We start from the raw sequence: 22560 nt of genomic DNA, 5'->3' as shown, positions 1-22560 counted from the left end.
TCAGTACCACTTTAGTGAGGTCGAGTGCAGGTGCTGGGAGCATGCATCAGAATTATGCAAACTAGGCAAATCCTGAATTAAAGGCATGATCTCTGACATCATCAACCAGACATGTTTTATACATATCTCCTCGCTTTTTTGGCTTCATTTCACTCTCCACCTCTTTGATATTCAGGATGCTCTGGTTTTGGCTGTCCTACCATTCTCCCTTGTGTAACTTATCTATGTTGTACCTGAACCACCGCCTCTTTAAATGCTACTTGCATTGTTTGATAACATTTTTGTTTGCCAATCTTAGATTACAATTTATCCAGGCCTACTCTCAGCCCTCAAAGAACAAAAAAGTACAACATAAGAACAGGTCCTTTGACCCTCCAAGCTTGTGTCGATCATGATGCCCTAACTAAAAAAAAACCTTCTGCCCTTACTCAGTCTGCATCCTTCTATTTCCTCCCTACTCATATAACCATTCAGTTGCTCCTTAAGGGACAGAAGGCCATTCAGCTCCCCAGAGATTTATTATGCCCAAACCCCCTAACCTACACATCTTGGGACACCAAGGGGCAATTTTCCATGGGCAATCCACCCAATATGCAGATTTTTGGATCGTGGGAGGAAACCAGAACACCTGAAGGATCTCTACACAGGCACAGGGAGAAGGTGCAATCGCCACACCTGAGGTTGAAATTGAACCCAGGTTCCTGGCACTGTAAAGCAGCCGTGCTAACCACTGTGCCACCATTCTGCCCCCTCGAGTAGTTTTACTCTAGATTGCTTCTTGTCCTTTTTGCATGGCCAATCTTATGATATTATGATCACTGTTCCCCAAACATTCCTTGATCAATTTCACCAATATCATTGCTCAAATCAGTTCCAGCAATGCCCTCTTTCTCATTGGGAAGGAGTGAGGCATTATAAATATACTGATCAAGAAAGCTCTCCTGAACACACCAGAAAATCTCCGTCCTTTACACTATTATCCAAGTTTATATTGGGATAATTGAAATTTCCACATTATCACTATTCTGTACAGTTTTCATCACTGTATAATTTGCCTGTAAATGTGTTCCTCTTTTTCCATCCATCTAACTGGTAGTCTACAGAATGAGTTAGCGTAATGGCACCTCTATTATTTGTTAATTTTAACCAAATAGATGATGGTCTTAACCACCCCAGGACATCCAACTTTCTACCATTGCAAAATTCCCGTTAATCAATACTGCCACCTCCCACTCTTGCTTCCTTCCTTATCTTTCCTGACCATCTTGTATTCAGGAATGTTAAGTACCCAATTCTGTCGTTTTTGGAGTCAGGTCTGCTTTATCACATTATATTTCTATCCCAATGTTGCTATTTCTTATTTATCATGATTTGTGCATTTACACTCACGCACTGGAAAATTATCCAGTATCGTCTCTGTCTAATGCCATCTAATACAATACTATTTCTTACTCTAGTGCAATCAGTCTCTCCCAAACCTTTTTTTTTGCATCCTGCTGCCCATCATCTTGCCAAGTTAGGTCAAATCTTCCCCATAATACAGCTGAAGTTCTTGTTGAGCAGATAAATCAGGACAGAAATCAGTTTACATTATTTACCTAGCACAAAAACTTTCAAGTCCATGGTAACGGAATCATCACAAAGGCAAGAAAAATGCTGGAACAAGCCTTTGACATAAACAGTACAAACTAATGAACAAAGCTTTGTAAAATATGACTTGGATGAGACCACATAGGAGTGTGTTCAATTGTAACAAGGGTGACACAGTAAACTAAGACACAAGGAAACATTCAAAAACTGAAGCAGAAGTGAGATGGGCTGAGAAGCTGGCCCTCATCAGAGAACCAATGCGTTGCCATTACATTTCAACCATTTCCTCCTAAATGGGAGAGGGGGGGTGTTGTTATCAGTATCTTGATTTCAGAAATCCCAAAATTTTAACTCCACAAACTGGTGAAATTAGATCAACTCACCTCTCTGAGTAGAAGAATGAAAGATGCAAAGTAGAACACATAGACCATCCCCACGAGCCAGTGCAGGAACATTGTGGTTCCAGGAGCAGATTGGAAACTCAGCTCTCGGTCTTTCAATGTAGCATCAAACATTTCCTACAACCAGATTAGAATCTTATATTCATCACTGCAATTGAGATGCATTTTATTACTGTCTCAATTATTTAAACAAAAATATTTTATTAATCCAAGCAAAAATGACTAAGGGTCAATGCCCATCTTACTATTCAAAAACAATGAAGAGATTCAAATAGGATCCCAGATTTCATCCATAGAAAAACAAAATCATAGACTTAAGCCCGATTACATTTGTGTGCTCTCTCTTGCCACTTACAGACGTCAGTTTTCCTTTAACTGAGCAAATCTGAAATTTTTATTTTTTGTTCTGTTGTCCAAAAAGATCTACAACTTCAGTAAAGGTAAAGGAGCCACTTAGCCCTACAAAACTGTTCCATGCAAGTATGATAGATTCAGGTTAAATTATACATTTGTACATTCATATAAGACTCACAAAGAAATGAACTGTGGAATACAATTAAGAGTCCCAACACAGATTAAAAATCAAGTAAAACAAAGCAGCTGCTTACAGCTGTACGGTTATGATTGCTATACTAGCACATGACAAGAGAACATGGTTCAACTTGGTAAGGAGCAAAAGTAGAAAATACTCTCCCCAAAAAAAATATCAAAATTGACTGCATATTAAGCATTAATTCCCTCCTGAACAATATACATTGGACAACCAAAACAATCCCTGACCTAAAAGTTCTCATTGGCTCTCAAGTAGATTAGACAGCCAGCTCACATCACCTATTAAAGCTGGCACTCCCAACAGGGATCCACAAGAAAGTTTCAAGAGGCTTGCCAAAATGCATCACCTTGTCAGAAGCGAAAAGATTACCGCTAATTTAAAATAATTTAAGCAGAACCAGCAAGTTCTGAACACCAGACCCTTTCAATTGAGATAATCTTGGTAAATCTTGCCTCTCAGCAATATTGGTTGGCTAGTTTTGAGAACGTGGAGGAGCTCCTAGTAAAGTCATTGACCAAAATGGCTGCCACTCAGACTGAAGGAGGTGGGTTTTATTCGAGTGCTGTTAGGGAGGAAGACTGGCTGGGGGTTTCTGTTAATTCAGAAGCACAAGGGTAAGTGGATCAGCCAGAATGCCTGCTTCTCAAGAGTCATGGAAGGGAGTTTTCTTTAAGGTGCCCTTGGATCATCAGTTTATTGGGATTGCTTGTCACCCATTGTCACCAGTTTCTCAATAAGAGCAGCACTTAATTAGAGATCACAGGGAACAAAGGATGCATTTTGAAAATAATGGATGAAAATCTTCAAGAGAATTTAAACTCTGAGGAAAAGGCTTTCAGAAGCTGTAGAAACAGATGGAACAAAAAGTCACTGATATTTCTGAAAAATATTGATTATATTATGTGCCAATTACAAACTTCAGTGTCCCAAACTGACTCATGATACTTTTGACTTGAATACAGCATTTACTGAATAATTCGCAATATAGTCAGAATTTTAAAAATTAACATTGTTTCTACTCTGGGGTGGTTCTGCGATTATCCCTTTTCCCATGGGGTCGCAAAGTGATTAGCACTGCTGCTTCACAGCTCTAGGGGGCCTGGTTTGATTTCAGGTCATTGTCTGTGTGAAGTTTGCACATTTCCCCCCTGAACACATGGGTTTCCTCCCACAATCCAAAGATGTGCAGGTTAGGTGCATTGGGCATGCTCAATTGCCCCACAGTGTCCTGGGATGCATAGGTTAGAGGGATTAGTGGGGTAAATAATGTGGGGTTATGGGGATGGGGTCTGGCGGAATAGACTCAATGAGCCAAATGGCCTCCTTCTGCACTGTAGGGATTCTATGATTGTTCACAGATTTCTAGAATGCCTGCAGCCAGATGACCAAAAGTTTGATAAAAAAAGTAGATTTTAAGGAGCATTTTAAAGGAGGATAAAGAGACAGTGAGGTGGAGAACTTGGGGAGCTGAATGTAGTCCCCAACAATGCAATAATTAAAATCGGGAATGTTCAAGAGGCCAGATTTGTAGAGTGCACAGATCTCAGAGTTGTAAGGTTGGAACAAGTTATAGATAGAGGAAGAGGTGAGGCCACCGATAATTTGAAAATAAACAGGTACAGCAAGTTTCACATTATGCAAGTAAAACAAAAATAATTGGATAACTGATCTTTTACACAGGAAAAAAATAGGTTATGCAATGTGAAATTTCTGGCCCATAAAAGGGAGCCTCAGAAGCAAAAAATGAGGAGGAATTCCAGATTCAAAGAATATCTGATAACTTCCTTATGAGGGAAGCAACTTACCAGTGAACAAATGTCAAGCCACCAGCCACATATGAGGGGGAATACACCAATCTCCACAACCACCAGTAAAGACACCTAAATAAAAAAGCAATTAAGTTCAGGGCAACGTACTGAAGAATGCATAGGTTACTGGTGAGACACAATCGCTAACAAGAAATTCTGTTAGGGAATTCCAAAATGTGTGATCAAATTATTATTGATAATTAGAATGATTTGGGTGTAAGAGGCATTGGATCATCCAAATGCAGCACCACAGAATGGAAAAGTGTGAACTTGGAACCAGAAATCAGCTGAGCTGTTAAACTCAGCCTCGCTATGCATGGAAGAATTGAATGAAGGCCAGATTGTACCTGTGAAGGAGTTAACATTTCATTTTGGGAAAAATGAAGAGATGCGTTTAGTTTTAAAGCAACCCAAAGGGAGGGAGGAGGGTGAAAATAAAGGTCTGCAAATGGGTGAATGTCAGTAGAATTCAGGGGAGATTGCTCCTGTTATGAGCTCCCAATCCTCAGTGTTTCAAAGCAGCTCAATGCTACACTGAGGAACAGCACCTCAGATTTTGATGAGGCACCTTGCAGCCTTCTGGATTAAACACAGTTCAACAATTTCAGACCATATTTCCTTTTACTTTGCTGGTTTTGGTTTTCACTCATTTTTTCAAGCAGCAGCATCCTTCAATTTGCCATTCACACCTCTCCTCGATACACCTTTTATTTCTTTACTAATCTCATTATCACTCCCTTTGGTCTTGCACCATCAACCCTCATTCAATCTCTCCTGCCTTCCAGCATTGCAAGGACTTTTCCTTTTGTTCCTTTTTGCCACTGTCTCTCTTTCACTTGCTCTAAATCAAACACATGCCATGTTGCCAGTTCTGACAAAAGGTTATCAACCTAAAATATTAACCCTTTTCCCCTCCACAGATGGTGTCAGAGCTGCTGAGTATTTCCAGCATTTGCTGTCTTTACATTTCACATAAAATATTTTCAAAGCTTGCAATAAAAAACGTTTTTTAAAAAAAATTTCAAAAATTACAAATGTGTTTAGAAGAGTCAATCAAGCAATTTGAAGGTTGAATAAATTATGGTTGTAATCTGTTTATCAGCGTACCCAAATAAAACATCAAACACAAAACAAAATGACAGTCATAATTTTTGAGGCAATGCAATTATACCTTAACAACAATATAACAGACGCCCAATAAACGTCGAGATCGTTGAAACTTCACCAGTGCAGCCAAGCCCTGTGTAAAGTTAAGTTAAATAAAAGCAAACAAGTAAAGCCATGATGAAAAAAGCACAATTGCTACAACCTGGTTGAGTATGGCAATCCTGAACGCTCTGTAGTTGAGGGTGAACTAATTCCTCCTGGCAACAATTATTGATTGCATTTTTGCTTAAAAGTGTACTGATTCATAGGTGGTTCCAGGGGCCACTGAAGAATCCCAAGCAGAGCCGGCCAGGCACCAACTGGGCAGCACAGTGACACAGTGGCTAGCACTGCTGCCTCAGTGCCAGGGACTGAGATTTAATTCCTGGCTTGGATCATTGTTTGTGTGAAGTTTACTCCAGGTGCTCTGGTTTCCTCCCATAGTCCAAAGATGTGTTAGTTAGGTGCATTGCCATACTAAATTCTCCCTCCGTGTGCCTAAAAAGGCACCAGACTGTGGTGACTAGGGGGTTTTCACAGTAACTTCATTGCAATGTTAATGTAAGCCTACTTGTGATTAGTAAATAATTTTTTTTACTTTTAGCCTGTTGGTCACCGACCGATTTCACAAGGGGTCCCTAAATGCTACCTCTACATACAAAAGTGAGGGAACTAACTCCAGTTCTAAACAACAATTCAGAATGCCTACAACATCCTCTTTACTGATGATGGTGCTGCCTTTAATACACTGTATATAGGGAAGTGGATATTGCACCCTGAAATTGGTATTTTATAACTTTGTTTTAATCTCTGAATCTATGTAAATGAGGATAGGAAACTCCAATAATTTTGCTACATTTGTAAATCCTGAAAGATCTGAACCATCAAGTCAAAAAATGTTTTTATGAACTCAGCCAGGTAGTCTAGTACAATTTACTGCAACACTGGCCAGCATACAACGTTTGATAGCTTCTGAATTTTTATCATTTGGTTATGAAAACTGTGTTTTACATGAAGCTCTAAAAACAAACTTGCTCACGCACTAGATTAAAAGGATACATGACAGATTATTAGAGTCATAGCCAGTAGAACATAGCCCACTATAGTTGTTATCAGACCTTCAAAGTGCGAAGCTTGAACCTGAAAAACAATACCAATTGGTACGGTGCTCAATAAATTTACAGTAAAATAATAGGTTCTATTGTTTGATACAATCTTTGTTTACAGAACTCTGTTTTCTTTGAAAATTGTTTGCAAGAACAGATTTCCCTAAGACTGATATTACTTTACAGCATTTAAGTAACATTTTATAACATACTGTATTATCACAATTTACAATACTCATTCAATTTCTTCAAAATATTCATATTACATTGAAAGTACTTGTATATATCAAGTGACAGATCACAAATATGCAATCTGCACAGTGCTGAATAGGGAGACACATGGTTGATGCTTTGTCCTGCACCCATCAGGGCAGTCACAAGAATGGCAAATTGTGAAGGAAGCAACAATTTATACTGTAAAACAAGACAGTGCAGCACTCGCTTCTCAGGTAATACAAACTGTTGCGCCCTCTGAAATATGGCATTCTTGCATCTGTCCTGACGTGTACGAGTCAAAAAGCTTCAACAGCACATTTCTTTATTCAGCAATACTTAAATTATGTGCTTGCAGGCAACTAAATATCCAATTATGTAGAAATCCAAGACACATTGGCTGTTGGCGTCCCATCTAAAGTAGAATTCAGAAAAGGTTAGACTCGTTTCACTTTTTTTTTGATCATTGGCTTAAAAAGCACCAGAACACGATGGCTTACGCTCATAAAAGGCATTGATTCATAAAGGGGAGGGAAGCCCAAGCTTAATCTCCGATTTGTGCTCAGGTAGCTGATTTTAAATATGGTACCAAGTCCAAAAGGCATCTGGGCTAGGAAGAAAAATGGGAAGGAGTGGTACAAGGGAGGCAGTACCCTCTGATTGTTATCCAATGTTCCTGCTAGGCGAGCATATGTATTGTCAGGATTACCTACAACAGCTCAACAGCTAACTGGAACAGCCCAGGTTCATGAAAAATGGGAACATGGGAAAGGTCCTAAAGGGCAAAGAATTTTCAGAGAAAACTAATTTAAAGTGCACTTTTTAAAAACATATTTCTTTCAGACACTTTGCTTTTAAATTAAGTTACACAAGTGCATTGTGGAAAATGCATCACTATATGCTGAAGTGGCACCAAGCACTACGAAAATATTTTAGCTTCTTTGTGAAAAATCTCCTATAAATCCACAACATTTTTTTTTAAAGTGGAAAGGCCATTCACAGTGCCATCTTGGATTACCATATAGAACACCACAAGCATATGACAAATTTATACAGTACAACTATAATAACATGCATTACCGAGACATCACTACATGCTAGTCAGACTAATTTCATATGAAGTCTTCTCAAAGGGCACGCACCGTATCATTGGTACTTACATACTCCTCAAAACCCAAACCAACAACGGAGAAGTGTCCAATATGATATGGACAGAATGCTGAAATATACAACAACAATGTTATAGAACAGTGTACTAGCACTCACATTTTCTTCATTGCAAACTGCAAACTACTACACTGTATAATTTCAGTTTGTAATAAGTTACTCTTCAAAAAAAAACCTAAAAAATTTAGCACAGTGGGTTAGCAATCTTTCATCAATTGCGACAAGTATAGATCCAGCACAGATTGGAAAAAACTCTCCACTTCGGTGAAATGTGGTTGGCAGTTTTTATTAGGTGTAGGCCCATTCAGTGGAATCACGGTGTGTGCGCGCAATTTGGCAATCTTACATGGCAATGATAGTTAGTGAAAACCGAAAACCTATATAGGTACAGCAGGATGCATAGGCACATTGTTGTTACAAGGCAAAAGGCAGCTTCCTCTGTGCTTAATGCCAGGCCTGACCACAAATTTTGACCAAGGCAATGAGTAGCAAAATCTGCCTTCCAAGGATCTCATTTACCTTGAGAAGTGAATATTAAAAAGGGATAAAACACAACTTATAAACAAAGTTCAACTTTAAAAGTTGACTTTCTCCCCAATTTAGTGCCCAGTAGTTCAGTGTTAGAGGAGACTCCTTGATTAGTGTTGGAGCTATTAAACACAACTGCACATTTAAAAGGAAAAATTGGTTGATGCACCCTTTAAATTGAAAGTATTAATTGGAAACTAAGCAATTTGATTTTCTCTCTGGCTGCCTTGTTTCAACTCTGCTCAGCTAAAAGACACAGCTGTAATTCGGTCCATAACAATGAAAGGCAGGTAGCAAACAACAAACTGAACAACATTCAAAAACAATCGTCCCTTAAAACCTCTGGCTATCATCCAAAAGCACTCAAGTTAAGAGCATTTGAAACACACAAAAAGTAGCTTCCTCCAATGAAACATGTTTATTCATCATTTAGCTGGGTCACACTGACTTTTCTGGCTTAGTGCTCCATTCTCAACCTGTGTCAAGTTAGCTGGTTTTAATCAAGGCATAGGTAATGGGATATTGTTCTCTGCAACCTCTCTATATAGGAGTGGAAAACATTAGCTAGGATTCTTACTCCTAATTGCTATGCGAAAAGGATATATTTGCAAAAGGATATATTGGCCTTGGAGAGAGTACAGAGAACGTTCACCAGGTTGATTCCGGAGATGAGGGGGTTAGCTTACGAGGAGAGATTGAGTAAATTGGGCCTGTACTCGGAGTTTAGAAAGCTGAGGGGAGATCTTATCCAGACATAAGATAATGAAGGCGCTAGACAGGGTAGAGGCAGAGAGATTATTTCCACTTAGAGAGGAAACAAGAACTAGAAGGCACAGCCTCAAAATAAGGGGTAGTCAATTTAGAACAGAGTTGAAAAGAAACTTCTTCTCTCAGAGGGTAGTGAACCTTTGGAATTCTCTGCCCGTTGGAGCAGTGGAGGCTGCCTTGTTAAATATGTTTAAGTCACAGATGGATAGATTTCTCACCAATAAGGGAATTAAGGGTTATGGGGAGCAGGTGGGTAAGTGGAACTGAACCACTATCAGATCAGCCACGATCTTAGTGAATGGCAGGGCAGGCCAGAGGGGCTAAATGGTCTACTCCTATTCTTATGTTTTTATGCATTGATCCCCACTGGAAATACATTTGAGAGAGAATGGAGTCAGACTTCCTGTAATTGCCCTATAGTTAAATCATCCAAAAGATTTGTACATGAATCACCAATGAAAGTCTGATGCCTATAAAACTGCACTCCAGCAAAGGCGTGAATTCCTTTTGGCCAGGCAATGAGAAACGAAAATTAGGCAAGAAAGACAGATAAGCTATTTAGTATTTACAAGTTATAAGATTTTAATTTTAAGACTTTTGATGGGTTTCAAACCAAAAAATCTCCAATATATGTGCTTGAGGTAACTAACTTAGCAGCTGCACTTCATCTCCCAAAGCTGATAGTTAGAAACGTTTTGACAACAATCTAGCCTGACGATTGGAGGTTAGGTTATAATGTACTATAGTCCACATTTTGAATACACCTTGGCAAACAACCTACTCAATTCTATTGTTATCATCCCAGCCTCTAAGAGCAGACACATTTTCGCTATACCTTTACTCTTCCTGAGCTTTATCTTTTCTGGGCTTCCTGAGTTTAGTAAGTACAATTTCTATTAAAATGGTTTTTCAACATCTGTGGCGTGAGTCAGTGTTAATATTCACCTCGATTTACCAACATCTAATAACATGTTGTCAACATCACCAATGTAATAGCACCCATGAACAAACTCAGTGCCCAAGTCTAGGATTATGGTTACACGTTGCAAAAATAACTTCTGCTTAAAACATAGCTCAGGCACTGGCAAGCTCTTGTAGAACAGAAATGCTTTCCAATGTATATTTTAAAAAGTGATTTAGTACAAAGGAAAGCCGACGACATCCCTCCCAAAGTTGCAACTTTAAATCAACTATCCAATTTCTACAGTAATGGAAGTACATTATTTACTGTTATTTTTTTCCCTTGTCTATTGGTTGGGGTTGTGCTCTGGGATGTTACCAATACCAGCATTCAAATGCTGTGGACGAATATGTGCATGGAAAATCACATCATACTTGACATGCATGCCAAGACTTCTTAATTACAAATAAAAATTCTCGATCAAGAGATACTCACCAAACACAAGAATGAACAGTGTATTTAATGAAACCACCCAGAAGACATGCTCCTGCCAGAAAAACGCAAAGTTGTTAGTTACTCCTAATAAAGTCTTAAAAAGTTTGTCTTATTAAACAACACCATTATCTTTATCTGTCGCACTTAAACAGTAAAGAAACAGAAATTTTTGATTTCATACTTACAGGTCTAAAGCATACATACTTTTGTTTTCTTGACAAAAAGTCATGTTAATCATTGAATTTCTTCTCCTGACCAGGCTAGCTTCATATAAATTTGATTATATAGAAGCATGAATATATCCCAGCTTTATGTCAGCTAAGTGTGCTATTTGTGGAAAAATTGTACATTTGCAACTTTGAGGCAGTACGTTACAAAACGAGGGCAAACTATTTTCAGAATTTGTTATGCATATTTTTGTTCAACTGTAAATGGGTTGACAGCAGCAACAAATATTTCAAATTTCATTCTTCTTTCCCCTTCTTGGGACATGCAGACAATGATTTTATTAGAAATGTTGGACTAGCCTTTTTCAAACTTACCAGGAATACAAGTGAACCATCCAACCCAAGCATCTATGAAACAAAAAAAGAAACTTGTTTAAACAGCACACATTTAAATCAATACTACTTTTGATTATTGGAAATACTTTGCCCTTCCTCATCCCAATTATTTTTTGAATTATCCAGTAATTCAAATTAAGCAATCACATTAAAGTGACACATACAACAGAACAATACAAATTAAGCAGCAAATAAGTAACTTTATAATTAGCAATGAATGGCATACAATAGAAAAATTACTCAAGTTGCTGAGTGGGTTGCAATATTCCATTTTAAAATGCATTGAGAAGTCCCATATCATAGCATCTCAAAGGAAATGAGTATTACAAAACAACATAAACTTGATGGGCTAATGGTGTCTTTTTGTCCTGTAATGATTCAAAGTGCTGATATTTAAAAGTCTTGGCTATAGGTGGCACTGCTATCAGTGATAAACTTCAGTGTTAACAACTTAATCAGCTGTTTTAACAATCTAATGTTTTATCTGCACTTGTAGGCTGTTGATCAAATGCCACTATTGATCACCTCAACTCCAGCCAATGTGTTATTAGCCGCAATCCAGATACTGTTAGGTAACATGGGTAATAGGGTTTAATGAGAATTTTTCCCCCTGATCATTATGACTTTCCCAGGTTTCCTCTCACCACACCATGCTTACTATTTTCTTCCCTATAAATACATCACACACCTCACAGCAACACACTTGTATTTTCGTTAACATGGCCCCACATGTACATATAATGACTGCACCCGTTGCTCATGCTGCATTTCAAGTTCATTTTACTTGATCTCCTGTTGCACCAAAACCCAGGCCAATCCATTCTACTCAGCATTCTACTTCACCCACTGCCCACCATCACAGAGTCTCACAATAGGCGCTAGATTTCCTGAAAGAGATCAATCATGACTGCCCACACCAGAGTACTGGTAACCAATAACAAGTACATCTATCCGTTAATCTTGAATCACATAGCCTGAACACCAGCTGAAGATTCAGGCTAGGAGCCATCTTCAAGCCTTGAACATCTTTTATCACCAAGACTTACTTTGCAAACAAATGAAAAAATAGAACACAGCAGCATGAGCTTTGGCCAAATACAAAAAAGGCGCCATCATATACGAGGATGCATGCAACCTAAAACATTCTTAAAAGACAGATGCATGAATCACTTCTAAAGGAACTGGCATTGCAATATGATCCAGTGAATGTAAACATAGATGAACTAATAAGAATGGGCCTGTTTGAATCAGTACTCACTAGTTTTTCCAAATAAAATTCTTCTACCTTGGAGGAGAAATTCCAACTGTTCATAAAGAGTCTCTACCCTTCTGCAGATCTGGAAAATGTATACTACAGGTCCACCTTCAGATGCCCATCACTATCAGTAGGAACTGGCAACCTTCCCAGGCCTGAAAAAACAACCCAGGTGCTTCAATGCAATTCATGGATTTCGAACTGATTGGGTTGTCTTTATTAGGTGGCATGGTCATGGGAAAGATGCATTTTTAAATGAAAATATATTCTTGCCACCCATCCTTATTGCCAAAGCAACAGTTTACTGTTAATTTTATTGCATTTTTTTCCCCAAATAGCACTACTGAAACTCAACTTTATTTTCAACAAAGTAACTTCAGTAATTAAAAACTCAAAGTAAACTGTGTTCACATACCCGCTCCCATGTAAGCTCTTCTGCAGCTCTATCCCATTCTAGTGCATTCCAGTTCATGTCATCTGAAGAGAAAAATAGCTTCAATTCATTAATTGAACTCAAAGCCAACATATCGAATGTATTTTATTTGTACAATTAGCTCCTTCTTTACTGATGGGTATTTACGCCACCTGTCAACTGTTTTGTCAAGAGATTTGTCAAATTGAATGAAATGGTACATTGTTGAAGGGACATGAGGAAGAAGTAGGGACACAGAAGCTTTTGCAGATGAGCAGAAGTTGACCATTGGCAAGCTCTTCAGATTACATCAAGCTTTCCAATCCTTCCATTTTATGGAAGAATAGAAATAAAACCGTCCAAGTTTGACTGCAAACTTAGGAGATTCAAATAGATTGGGAAACAGACACTGAAAAGTGCTCAACATCATTGTATATGGACAAGTGCAAGATGATGAGATAGAGTAAATGGACTACGTGGTGAGAATTTCAAGACAAATAGCGATAACAGAGGGAGTACAGCAAAGGTTTACCAGGCTGATTCCTGGGATGGCAGTTCTGTCATATGAGGACAGGCCAAGTCGATTAGGATTATATTCACTGGGGTTTAGAAGAGAGAGAGAGAGAGTGTGTGGGGGGGGGGGGTCTCATAGAAACTTATAAAATTCTAACAGGATTAAACATGGTGGATTCAGAAAGAATGTTCCCAATGATGGGGGCAGTCCAGAACTAGGGATCATAGTTTGAGGATAACGGGTAAATCTTTTCAAACTGAGGGGAGGAGAAATTTCTTTACCTGAAGAGTGGTGAATGTATGGAATTCACTCCCACAGAAAACAGTTGAGGCCAAAATGTTGTGTGATTGCAAAAAGAAATTATATACAGCTCTTAGGCTGAAGAGATCAAGGGATATGGGCAGGGGGGAAAGAGATGTGATCAGGGTTTTGAATTTGATCAGCCATGATCAAAATGAATGGCAGAGCAGGCTCAAAGGGCCAGTCCCTGCTTCTATTTTCTATGTTTCCATGCAACTCCAGGAGACAGGTCTCTCTATGGATTGACAACTTGTCAATGGAAATTTGCAGCATAAAAGATCAGAAAACATTAGGAAGTAAGAGGCAGGAGGAGCATAAGGAATGCCCTTGGAAGGACAGTGAATTTGTATAAAGTACTGGTTCATCCCCACTTGCAATTCTAATGTAGAGTTTGGGTACACTGCATGGCTATCCTGGCAGAGCGCAAGATAAAACAGAGGACAACGAAATGGTTATCCAGGATTGGGCTCCTGGCATTCCAAAGGAGATACTTAGAGCAAGCACGGGCTTTGAAAATACGCCATTGATCATATGAAGTCATGATGTGGATGGAGATGCTGGTGTTGGACTGGGGTGGGGACAATAAGAAGTCTCACAACACAAGATTGAAGTCCAACAGGTTTATCTGGAATCACAAGCTTTCAGAGTGCTGTTCCTTCATCACTCATCTGATGAAACAGCAGTGCTCCGAAAGCTCATGATTCCAAATAAACCTGGTGTTGTGAGACTTCTTACTGTGATCACATGAGGAGATTTAGATGGCTGCCTCCTCTTCTGATCTTTTACTGCTACATTGAAGTATACTTCTTGGACTATTGCCAGAAAAGTTCTGAATTAATCAACTTCATAAAAAGGCCTCATAAGCCTGCTCAGAATTGATTTATCCATAATACCTTGAGCACCATTGTTGGCATCAGCACCATCTTCTACCACGGCATCATCGTCATCATCATTCTCATCATCCTCATTCTCACCCTCATCTACCCCAACGTTGGCATTCTCCACTTCTGCAGGAGCACCCCCATCGGCTGCTGCTGGATTTTCTGCTGCTTGGTTGGCTGGCTGAGCAACCTGGGGATTCTCAGCTGCGACATTCGGAGCAGCTGGAGGCTGCAGGTTGAAAAATGCTAATTACATCAAGTTTAAAAAAAATTTAAAAAATTTAAATTTAAAAAAATTAAATATTACCATAAAAGTTTTGGTGCAAAGACTTTTGGATTGAACAGGAGTGGGATAAACTAATGCTGAAATTCTTAACTTTGCACCTCTGATTAAACTTTGGTACAGACAAAAGTGCAAGTGAAAGCCAGTTGTTAGATTCACTGTAGCAACTTTGTTGCTGCAACATTATAGTTATATTGAGGGGGAAAATTAATTTGTATATTCAACACAATCGGATTAAAGTTATGTGGCTACATGATAACTTACTTAAGTCTTTGTAAATTAATCTACAAAACAAGTACTAGTCGGCATTACAACGAGCAATGCCACAAAGTAGCGTACAAATTTTTAGAAATGTTGCTCAGTGGACAGTTTGCATGGGACTAATGGGTTACTATCTGGAGTAGAAGTGTATAACATTCAAGTCATCAAGTTAGTTGACATAAAATTAATAAGAGAACAAATGAGCCTTACGTTTTAAATCCCTAAACTATTTAATACAACCAAAGGAGGATAGCAACAATTATGCGCAAATATTACCTTTGGACGGGGCAGGGGGTAGGAGAGGTGTGGTGGTGGTGCGCATGCGTGCACGCACATGGAATCTCAATACTGAATCGTACTGTTAATTTTATTTACAGTAAAGAATGAAGGGGTCATTTCTCCAGTCCTCACCTCATTCTGTTGTCCAACTCCATTGGGTGGTTGGGCCTGATTTTGTTCTAGCCACTGGGGAGCACCGCCATGCACGATCTGCTCTCGTAACCAGACGAGGCTAATAAACGCGCACAGTGTGCACGTTACAACAAAACAGCCTTGCAAAGAGTCTGCCAGCAGATTCTCCCTGGAAATATATAGAACAAATGTTTAAATATTCAGATTCAGCTCTACAGTTAAAATTATTTGTAATTCTAAAAGAATGATGTACACAAGTGAATCTATGTACAATATGTGGCTCACACAAGTGATGTTACAGTTTGATTCATAAAAGTTGCAGTTCCACATTTGAACTGAAGGGGTCTTTTCCTCATTAGTAAATGTATAGAAACACAAACCCGTTCAGACAAAGCTAATTTCAGTGAAAATCCGTTTTAGGAGCCAGAAAACTTATCAGTTATAGCTCTGAAAACTATCATTGTTAACTTGTACGACACATCAGAACTTAAGACCAGTTAGACCATATGCAATAATAGTGATTACTAATGTTCAGCCAAACAACAATCTAATCCATGGCTTCACAAGACCAACTTGCCATGCCTGGTAGAAAATGAGTTATTATAATTGAATGGGGTGTGCAGGATTGAGGGGATAAAAGGGAAAAAAGTTTCAGACTAAGATTTAATGGTGTTTAAAAATAACAAATACTGCTACATGATACTATTAGCTGAACAACTGCAGAAGCACTTTAAACAAAGTCAGCAACATGGATGAATTTTTCATTCCCTTTGCAGAATAATGGCCAATAACATGGCATAAGTGTACAGCAAAGAATGGAGCAAAACCTGTTAAAGCTATTGGCATGCACCTCCAATGCACATTAGAAATTCATTAGAATGGACAGGGAAACAAGGCACACCATGTTGTGTCAGCAGATATCAGAACCAGGGAGGATTCTACATCGAAGTTTTTTTTGTTTTCATTCCAATTCAATCAAATCAAGTCCAATTCAGAGTCCCAACAAGTTGAGGCATTCCCGATCCAAGCTGACAAGACAGGGCTCTCACCTCCTGTCTTGGTCTTGATCTACATGATCCAAGCTGATTGGAGTAGGTGTAGCTTCTCCTCCAAGGCTTGATCTCATTTGCATCTTAGCCAAATGGCCGAGATGCTGCTTTTAAAAATTGCTTCAAATGAAGCTGAAACGTAACCTAATGACTTCAACCAAGCGCAGCATGTTGATACTACACTTGATCTTAGCCAAAAGATCGAGAAGTGATTCTACATTAAAGTATACAAGACAATTCTTTCAAATGATGTGCATCACAATAGTAATCCTGGCAGTGACTTACAGCCAGGTTCACACAGTTGAGAAATGCCATATATGATCAATAATCAGCTACCTGGCCAGAAGAGAATTGTAATACTTCCCTTGTGGCAAGACAGTTCCTTGCTTACTGACCCTTCATTTCACAGGTATGCTCCACTTTTACAATTAACATACTTAGTCTTAAGAAGGGATATGAACATACAAACAAGGAGCTGTTGAGCCTGTTCTGCTATTTAATAAGATCATGGCTGAATTGGCAGTAACCTCAAATCTGCATCCCACATACCCCTGGTGATCCATCACCCCATTGCTTACCAACAATCTATCCATCTCTGTCTTAAAAACATTCAAAGGCTCTGATTCCACCATCATTTCAAGAAGAGTTCCAAAGACTCAAGATCCTCAGAGAAAGAAATTTGCTTCATTTTAAATGGGTGACCCTTATTTTTAAAGTGACCTCTAGGTCTAGACTCTTACACAAGAGGAAATGTCCTCTCCACATCCACTCTTTAAGACCCCTCAAAATCTTCTATGTTTCAATCAAGTCACCTCTCACTCTTCTGAACCCTAGCAGATACAAGCAAAGCTTATCCAACCTCTGCTCATAAGGCAACCCACCCTGTCCACATACTATTCTGGTAACCTTCTCTGAACTGCTTAGGACACATTTACGTCCTTCCTTAAATAATACGACCAGTATCGTACACAGTACTCCAAATGTGGTCTCACTAATGTCCTGTGCAGCTGACGCATAACGTCCGTGTTTAATTCCTCTCATAAATAAATAACATTCAATTAGCTTTCCCAATTACTTGTTACCTGCGTACTAGTTTTCTGCAATTCATATGCTATGACACTCAGATCCCTTTGTACTTCAGAGCTCTGCAAACTCTCACTATTTAGATAATATGCTCCTGTTTTCATTCTTCAAATGGACAATTTCATGTTTTCCTATATTATACTCCATTTGCTAGATCTTTGCTCACTTACTCTGTAGCTTCTTCAAAACTTACTTTTGTACCTATCTTTCTGTCATCAGCAAATTATTTTGAGGCCCCAGCACTCAACCCTATGGCACACTATTCATTGCATCTTGCCAACCTGAAAAAGACCCATTTACGTCTATTCTCTGCTTCCTGGTAGGCAGCCAATCCTCATACGATAAGCTTTTGTTTTCCGCAAAGACAACCAAAGGAGTTGTAGTAACTTTTTTTTTAAGAACAGTGGAGGATTAGTTTGTTCTTTATCCTGTCCTGTCTTTCTCTGAACTAGCATCATCAGAAGAGATTATCCACTTAATTATTTTGTTGGTGCATATGGGAACTTTCTGTATGTAAGTCATTGCTGTCCTACCTAACATCTCAAATAATTAAACTTCAAAAGCACTCCATTAGCTGTGAAGCATTTGGCGACGTCCTAATGTGAAAATAAATGCAAGTTTATTAACTGAGGAAGCGATTTTCCACCCTCACCGTGCCTGGTGCAGATTGTGCCGATCCTGGAAAAGAGCATGCAGGCCCCTAAAATGGATTTTGTGCCTAGCGCCAAATAGTTTGCAACTGTCCCTTTCTAATGGTACAAACTGGATCATGCCCAAAAAGGGCACAAGTCAAATTAGCATATTTAAAGTAGCCTTTAATGCTACTAAAATAAGGGGTCAGTCATTTACGTCACAGCTTGATATGGTTCCTGTCTGTCCAAGACCGCAAGGAACTACAAAAGGTCATAAATGTAGCCCAATCCATCACGTAAACCAGCCTCCCATCCATTGACTCTGTCTATGCTTCCCATTGCCTCGGCAAACTAGCCAGCATAATTAAGGACCCCACGCACCCCGGACATTCTCTCTTCCACCTTCTTCTTTTGGGAAAAAGATACAAAAGTCTGAGGTCACAAACCAACCGACTCAAGAACAGCTTCTGCCTGCTGCAGTTAGACTTTTGAATGGATTTTCCTCGCATTAAATTGATCTTTCTCTACACCATAGCTATGACTGTAACGCTACATTCTGCACTCTCTTGTTTCCTTCTCTATGAATGGTATATTTTGTCTGTCTAGCATGCAAGAAACAATACTTTTCACTGTATGTTAATACACGTGACAATAAGAAATCAAATCAAATTTAAAACGGAGGCGAATTTCGTCTGACCCTTGGTGAGACTGACAAGAATCATTACTGGTCTCCACAAGCGGAGACCAGGCTTGATGGTCATGCTGGAGGTCACTGATGCTCCCAGGTGGTCAAGGACACGGTTGTGCAGTCCCAACTGGCACTGCCAGTGCATCAAGGGCCATGTTAAGGGAGTGGGGACCAGCAATTATACAAGAAAAAAGGTCTGAGTAAATCTATACCAAGTGCCCTCAAATGTATAGAATGACTTTTCCAATTCAGGAAGTATATAAATATGGAACAGAAAGATAAGTTTATGCCACCTGCATTCCAAATATTTAAGAATATTCAAAAATTGAATCAGTTCATGAATAGAGACCAGTAATATTTAAACTAAAGCAAAATACCACAGGAACCTGAAATGAAAACAGCAAGTGCTGGAAAAGCTCAGATCTGACCGCATCTGATAAAAGAACAGAGTTAACATCAAGTCTAATGCGACTTATTTAGAGTCATATTGAAGTCAAAACACTAATTCTGTTTCTCCCTTCACAGCTGCAGTCAGACCCAAGCACTCCAGCACTTTGCTTTTATTCTGTAACATTCAATGCTGCAATATATTGAGTAGCATACGTTCTCCAAACCATCCCAATGGATTAAATTACTACTTTAAAAATAAACATGATACATAAACTTACGTGGATAACATATCTAGTGGCAGTGTCAACAGTGAGCTCACAGAGCCAGTAAACAAGCATTTGTAGATACGGCCTAAATAGGAGATAAAAGGGAAGAGTGAAAAGTCACTTGAGCTACACATTGTGGCTGTCCTTTTCAAGACAATCTCTTAGTACGTTTGGTCACACAAAAGAGCAAGCACTGTGCACTATACTGCCCTGATCATCTTGCACTGCTACCAAAATGGTGCTTATATGATCTTAGCATATTTTCCTAATCAATTACAGAATGTTACTCAGTTCTTTTTTTCCTACAATGTAAATAAAATTGGCAACAGGCAAAAACATTTAATGAAGAAATAGAGACAATGCAAATAAATACTGCACCATCTGCTAGCACAAGCCAGACCAAACCGTTGGGAAAATTTATCTTGAATATACACATTAACATTTTCCTTTCAATTTTTTTTGAAGTCTATTTGCCAAACATGGAGACATTGAGAGAAAGGGAGAGGAGAGAGAGGGAGAGCTCCATTCTACAGACTTTTGACATTGACTGACAATGTTAAATACATATTTTTCAGGTCAAAGTACAGGGGCAGGGTAAAACTTATTTTCCAGTCATTCTCACAATCCAAGCGAAATTGATATTAGCTGCTAGCTATGGCAGTTCTCAGGCTGGTCCCAATCAACTCAGACAACCAAATGTGTTTTGCATCAGATTCATATCTCGCAGAAGTGACTTACTGCCTATTTATGTTAGCTGGATTTAAATTTACATTTCAGAACAGCATAAAGGGTGTGTTGAACCCACCGCATTGCTCAAAATACATTTTTGGCATCGTAGTGACGTAATTCTGGCCCCTCCATACACTGAAGCTATGATAATTTGTCGATAATAAGGACATGAGAAATCGGCAGAATATTTTTAAAATGCTAATGGTTTCCACAAAATAGGAATCATAGCAGAAATTAAATAAACCCTTCTTTGAAATAAAAAAGGACAGTGTGCGAGCCTTGTTATACAAATTGTTAACAGTCTAAGGGATTAGGCCAAGATAAAAGAGGGAAAGAATTTTGCAATACTCAAAGTTTGAATACTTGTGAAGACTTGCTTTACTTAACAGAGAGGGTAAACTCTGCAAGTCAGCCACTTCTTCAGGTATGGAAATGTCATTTTGACTTCTATGGGGTTCAAGGCTCAGAACAAAGGCTGAAGAACTATTAAAAAGTGATGGCAAAACACTTGCAAATGACATTCAAACAATTATGAATAAAAAAAATACACATTGGCATGTTGCCTACTTGCAATATTATTCAAAAGGATTTTTAAAGAAGAAATTTGGGGAACAAATTTCCTGTGTTTCAATAAACTCAAAATATTCAAATCTTAGCTTTATCAAACAACTGGCACAGGCGCGATTAGACAAAAAGCATTCAGTGCTGTATCATTCAATGATTTTATTTGCCTCAATAAATTATAACTGGTCTAATTTAACTTTAATCAGAATGAGAAACACTGAAGTTGTAAGTTCCAAGTACGAACATAATTGGAATCTTTTGAGAAAGTGTAGGAAACATATCAACTGGTCCAAAACTGCTGAAAAGTAAAATAAAACAAAATTCCACCAATAGATCTTAGTAATGATTTGGAACTAGATTCATTAAATATTACAAAATGAAATGTAATGCTTACATGCTGTGAGAGGTACAACTCCCAACCATGCAAAGGCCACCAACGTGTAATGGAACCAGTATCTTATTGCTGTACCAATACTTGTAACCAATCCTGCAAAAATATCCTGAATAGGAAGTCTAGATGGCATATCTGGAGAATAAACTGAAAAAGAAACAAGTTTAACTTAAATACAAATTTGCACTGATACAAAACCAGTTTTAATAGCTCAAGGCAATGATCTTTTATGTTCCCATAAGACATTTTTGTACACAAAGTGTATGTTGTAGAACAATGAGTTCCATATGATGTAACCTTTCTTAAAAAAAGCTGAGACTTCTGTAAATAATGGGCATTTGTAAAAACATTATAATTCCTGACTTAGATATTTATTCAAATGAACAGCTAGCCCTTGCACAATGGGTCAAATGCTCTGCTGTTCCATAATTTCTATGATTAGAATTAGAATCCCTTCAGTGCCATTCAGCCCACTGTATTTGCAGAATCATTGACAGAATATCTTAGTCTGGTCCTCTCCCCCTGCCCTTTCCCTGTAACCCCACACATTTACCGTGGCTAATCCATCTGATCTACACATATTTGGACTGTGGGAGGAAACCTATGTAGGGACAGGGAGAATGTGCAAACGCCACACAGTCCCCAGAAGCCAGAATTAAACCTGGGTCCCTGGTGTTGAGAGGCAGCAGTGATAACCACTGTCACCGTGCCCTCCTATCTAAGATTCTGGAAGGATTTTCAGACAGCAATCCAGAAAGTGAAATATACTGATAATCTTTCATTTTTTTACAAATTGTCCAATAAGCAAAATAATGATTGGGAGATGCACAAAGTAGAAATATGAAACATACCTAAAGACCAATTACAATTGATATTGCACAAAAATAAAATGAGCTTTCCAGGGCCAGAGACGTTGTTTAGCAGTAGCTATGCATTAGTACGCTGTTGAAAACCAGTTACATCTCATTAACAAAGTGTAACATTTTTGGGAATTTTAATAGGTATACTGCAACTTGAAAGGGGACATGTTCACCAATTCAGTGATTTCTAAAGTACACTGCAGGGACTTCAACAGCATACTAATAGAAGAGTAGGGAGGGATTCACTTGCAGCAACTTCAGAATTTCTGCGCTTAAACTCAGCATGTGCAGACACTTGCTGTTTCACAGGGTAATGACAATGAACACTGACAGTTTTGCCTGCCTACTTCAT

At 38.7% G+C, this 22560-nt stretch overlaps 1 protein-coding gene across 2 annotated transcripts in view; it reads right to left on the bottom strand.

Annotated features, from left to right (window-relative positions):
- The window catches only part of marchf6 (membrane-associated ring finger (C3HC4) 6), a 97155-nt gene that overhangs the window by 22068 nt on the left and 52527 nt on the right, over positions 1–22560 (bottom strand). Inside the window, exons 4-15 of one of the 2 annotated variants that reach the window (XM_080203447.1) lie at positions 21352–21495; positions 19677–19749; positions 15557–15725; positions 14614–14830; positions 12910–12971; positions 11219–11251; positions 10677–10728; positions 7960–8036; positions 6558–6638; positions 5524–5592; positions 4350–4424; positions 1974–2108 (exon numbers count right to left, since the gene is read on the bottom strand). In XM_080203447.1, the coding sequence (XP_080059573.1) occupies positions 1974–2108; positions 4350–4424; positions 5524–5592; positions 6558–6638; positions 7960–8036; positions 10677–10728; positions 11219–11251; positions 12910–12971; positions 14614–14830; positions 15557–15725; positions 19677–19749; positions 21352–21495 (1187 nt within the window). The remainder of the gene's footprint in view (positions 1–1973; positions 2109–4349; positions 4425–5523; positions 5593–6557; positions 6639–7959; positions 8037–10676; positions 10729–11218; positions 11252–12909; positions 12972–14613; positions 14831–15556; positions 15726–19676; positions 19750–21351; positions 21496–22560) is intronic. The other variant, XM_080203456.1, reaches the window with a different exon arrangement.

This window comes from Carcharhinus amblyrhynchos, chromosome 2, assembly GCF_965287045.1.
Source record: "Carcharhinus amblyrhynchos chromosome 2, sCarAmb.v2.hapA, whole genome shotgun sequence".
Classification (NCBI taxonomy): domain Eukaryota; kingdom Metazoa; phylum Chordata; class Chondrichthyes; order Carcharhiniformes; family Carcharhinidae; genus Carcharhinus; species Carcharhinus amblyrhynchos.
This window is presented reverse-complemented; position numbering and strand designations above follow the sequence as displayed.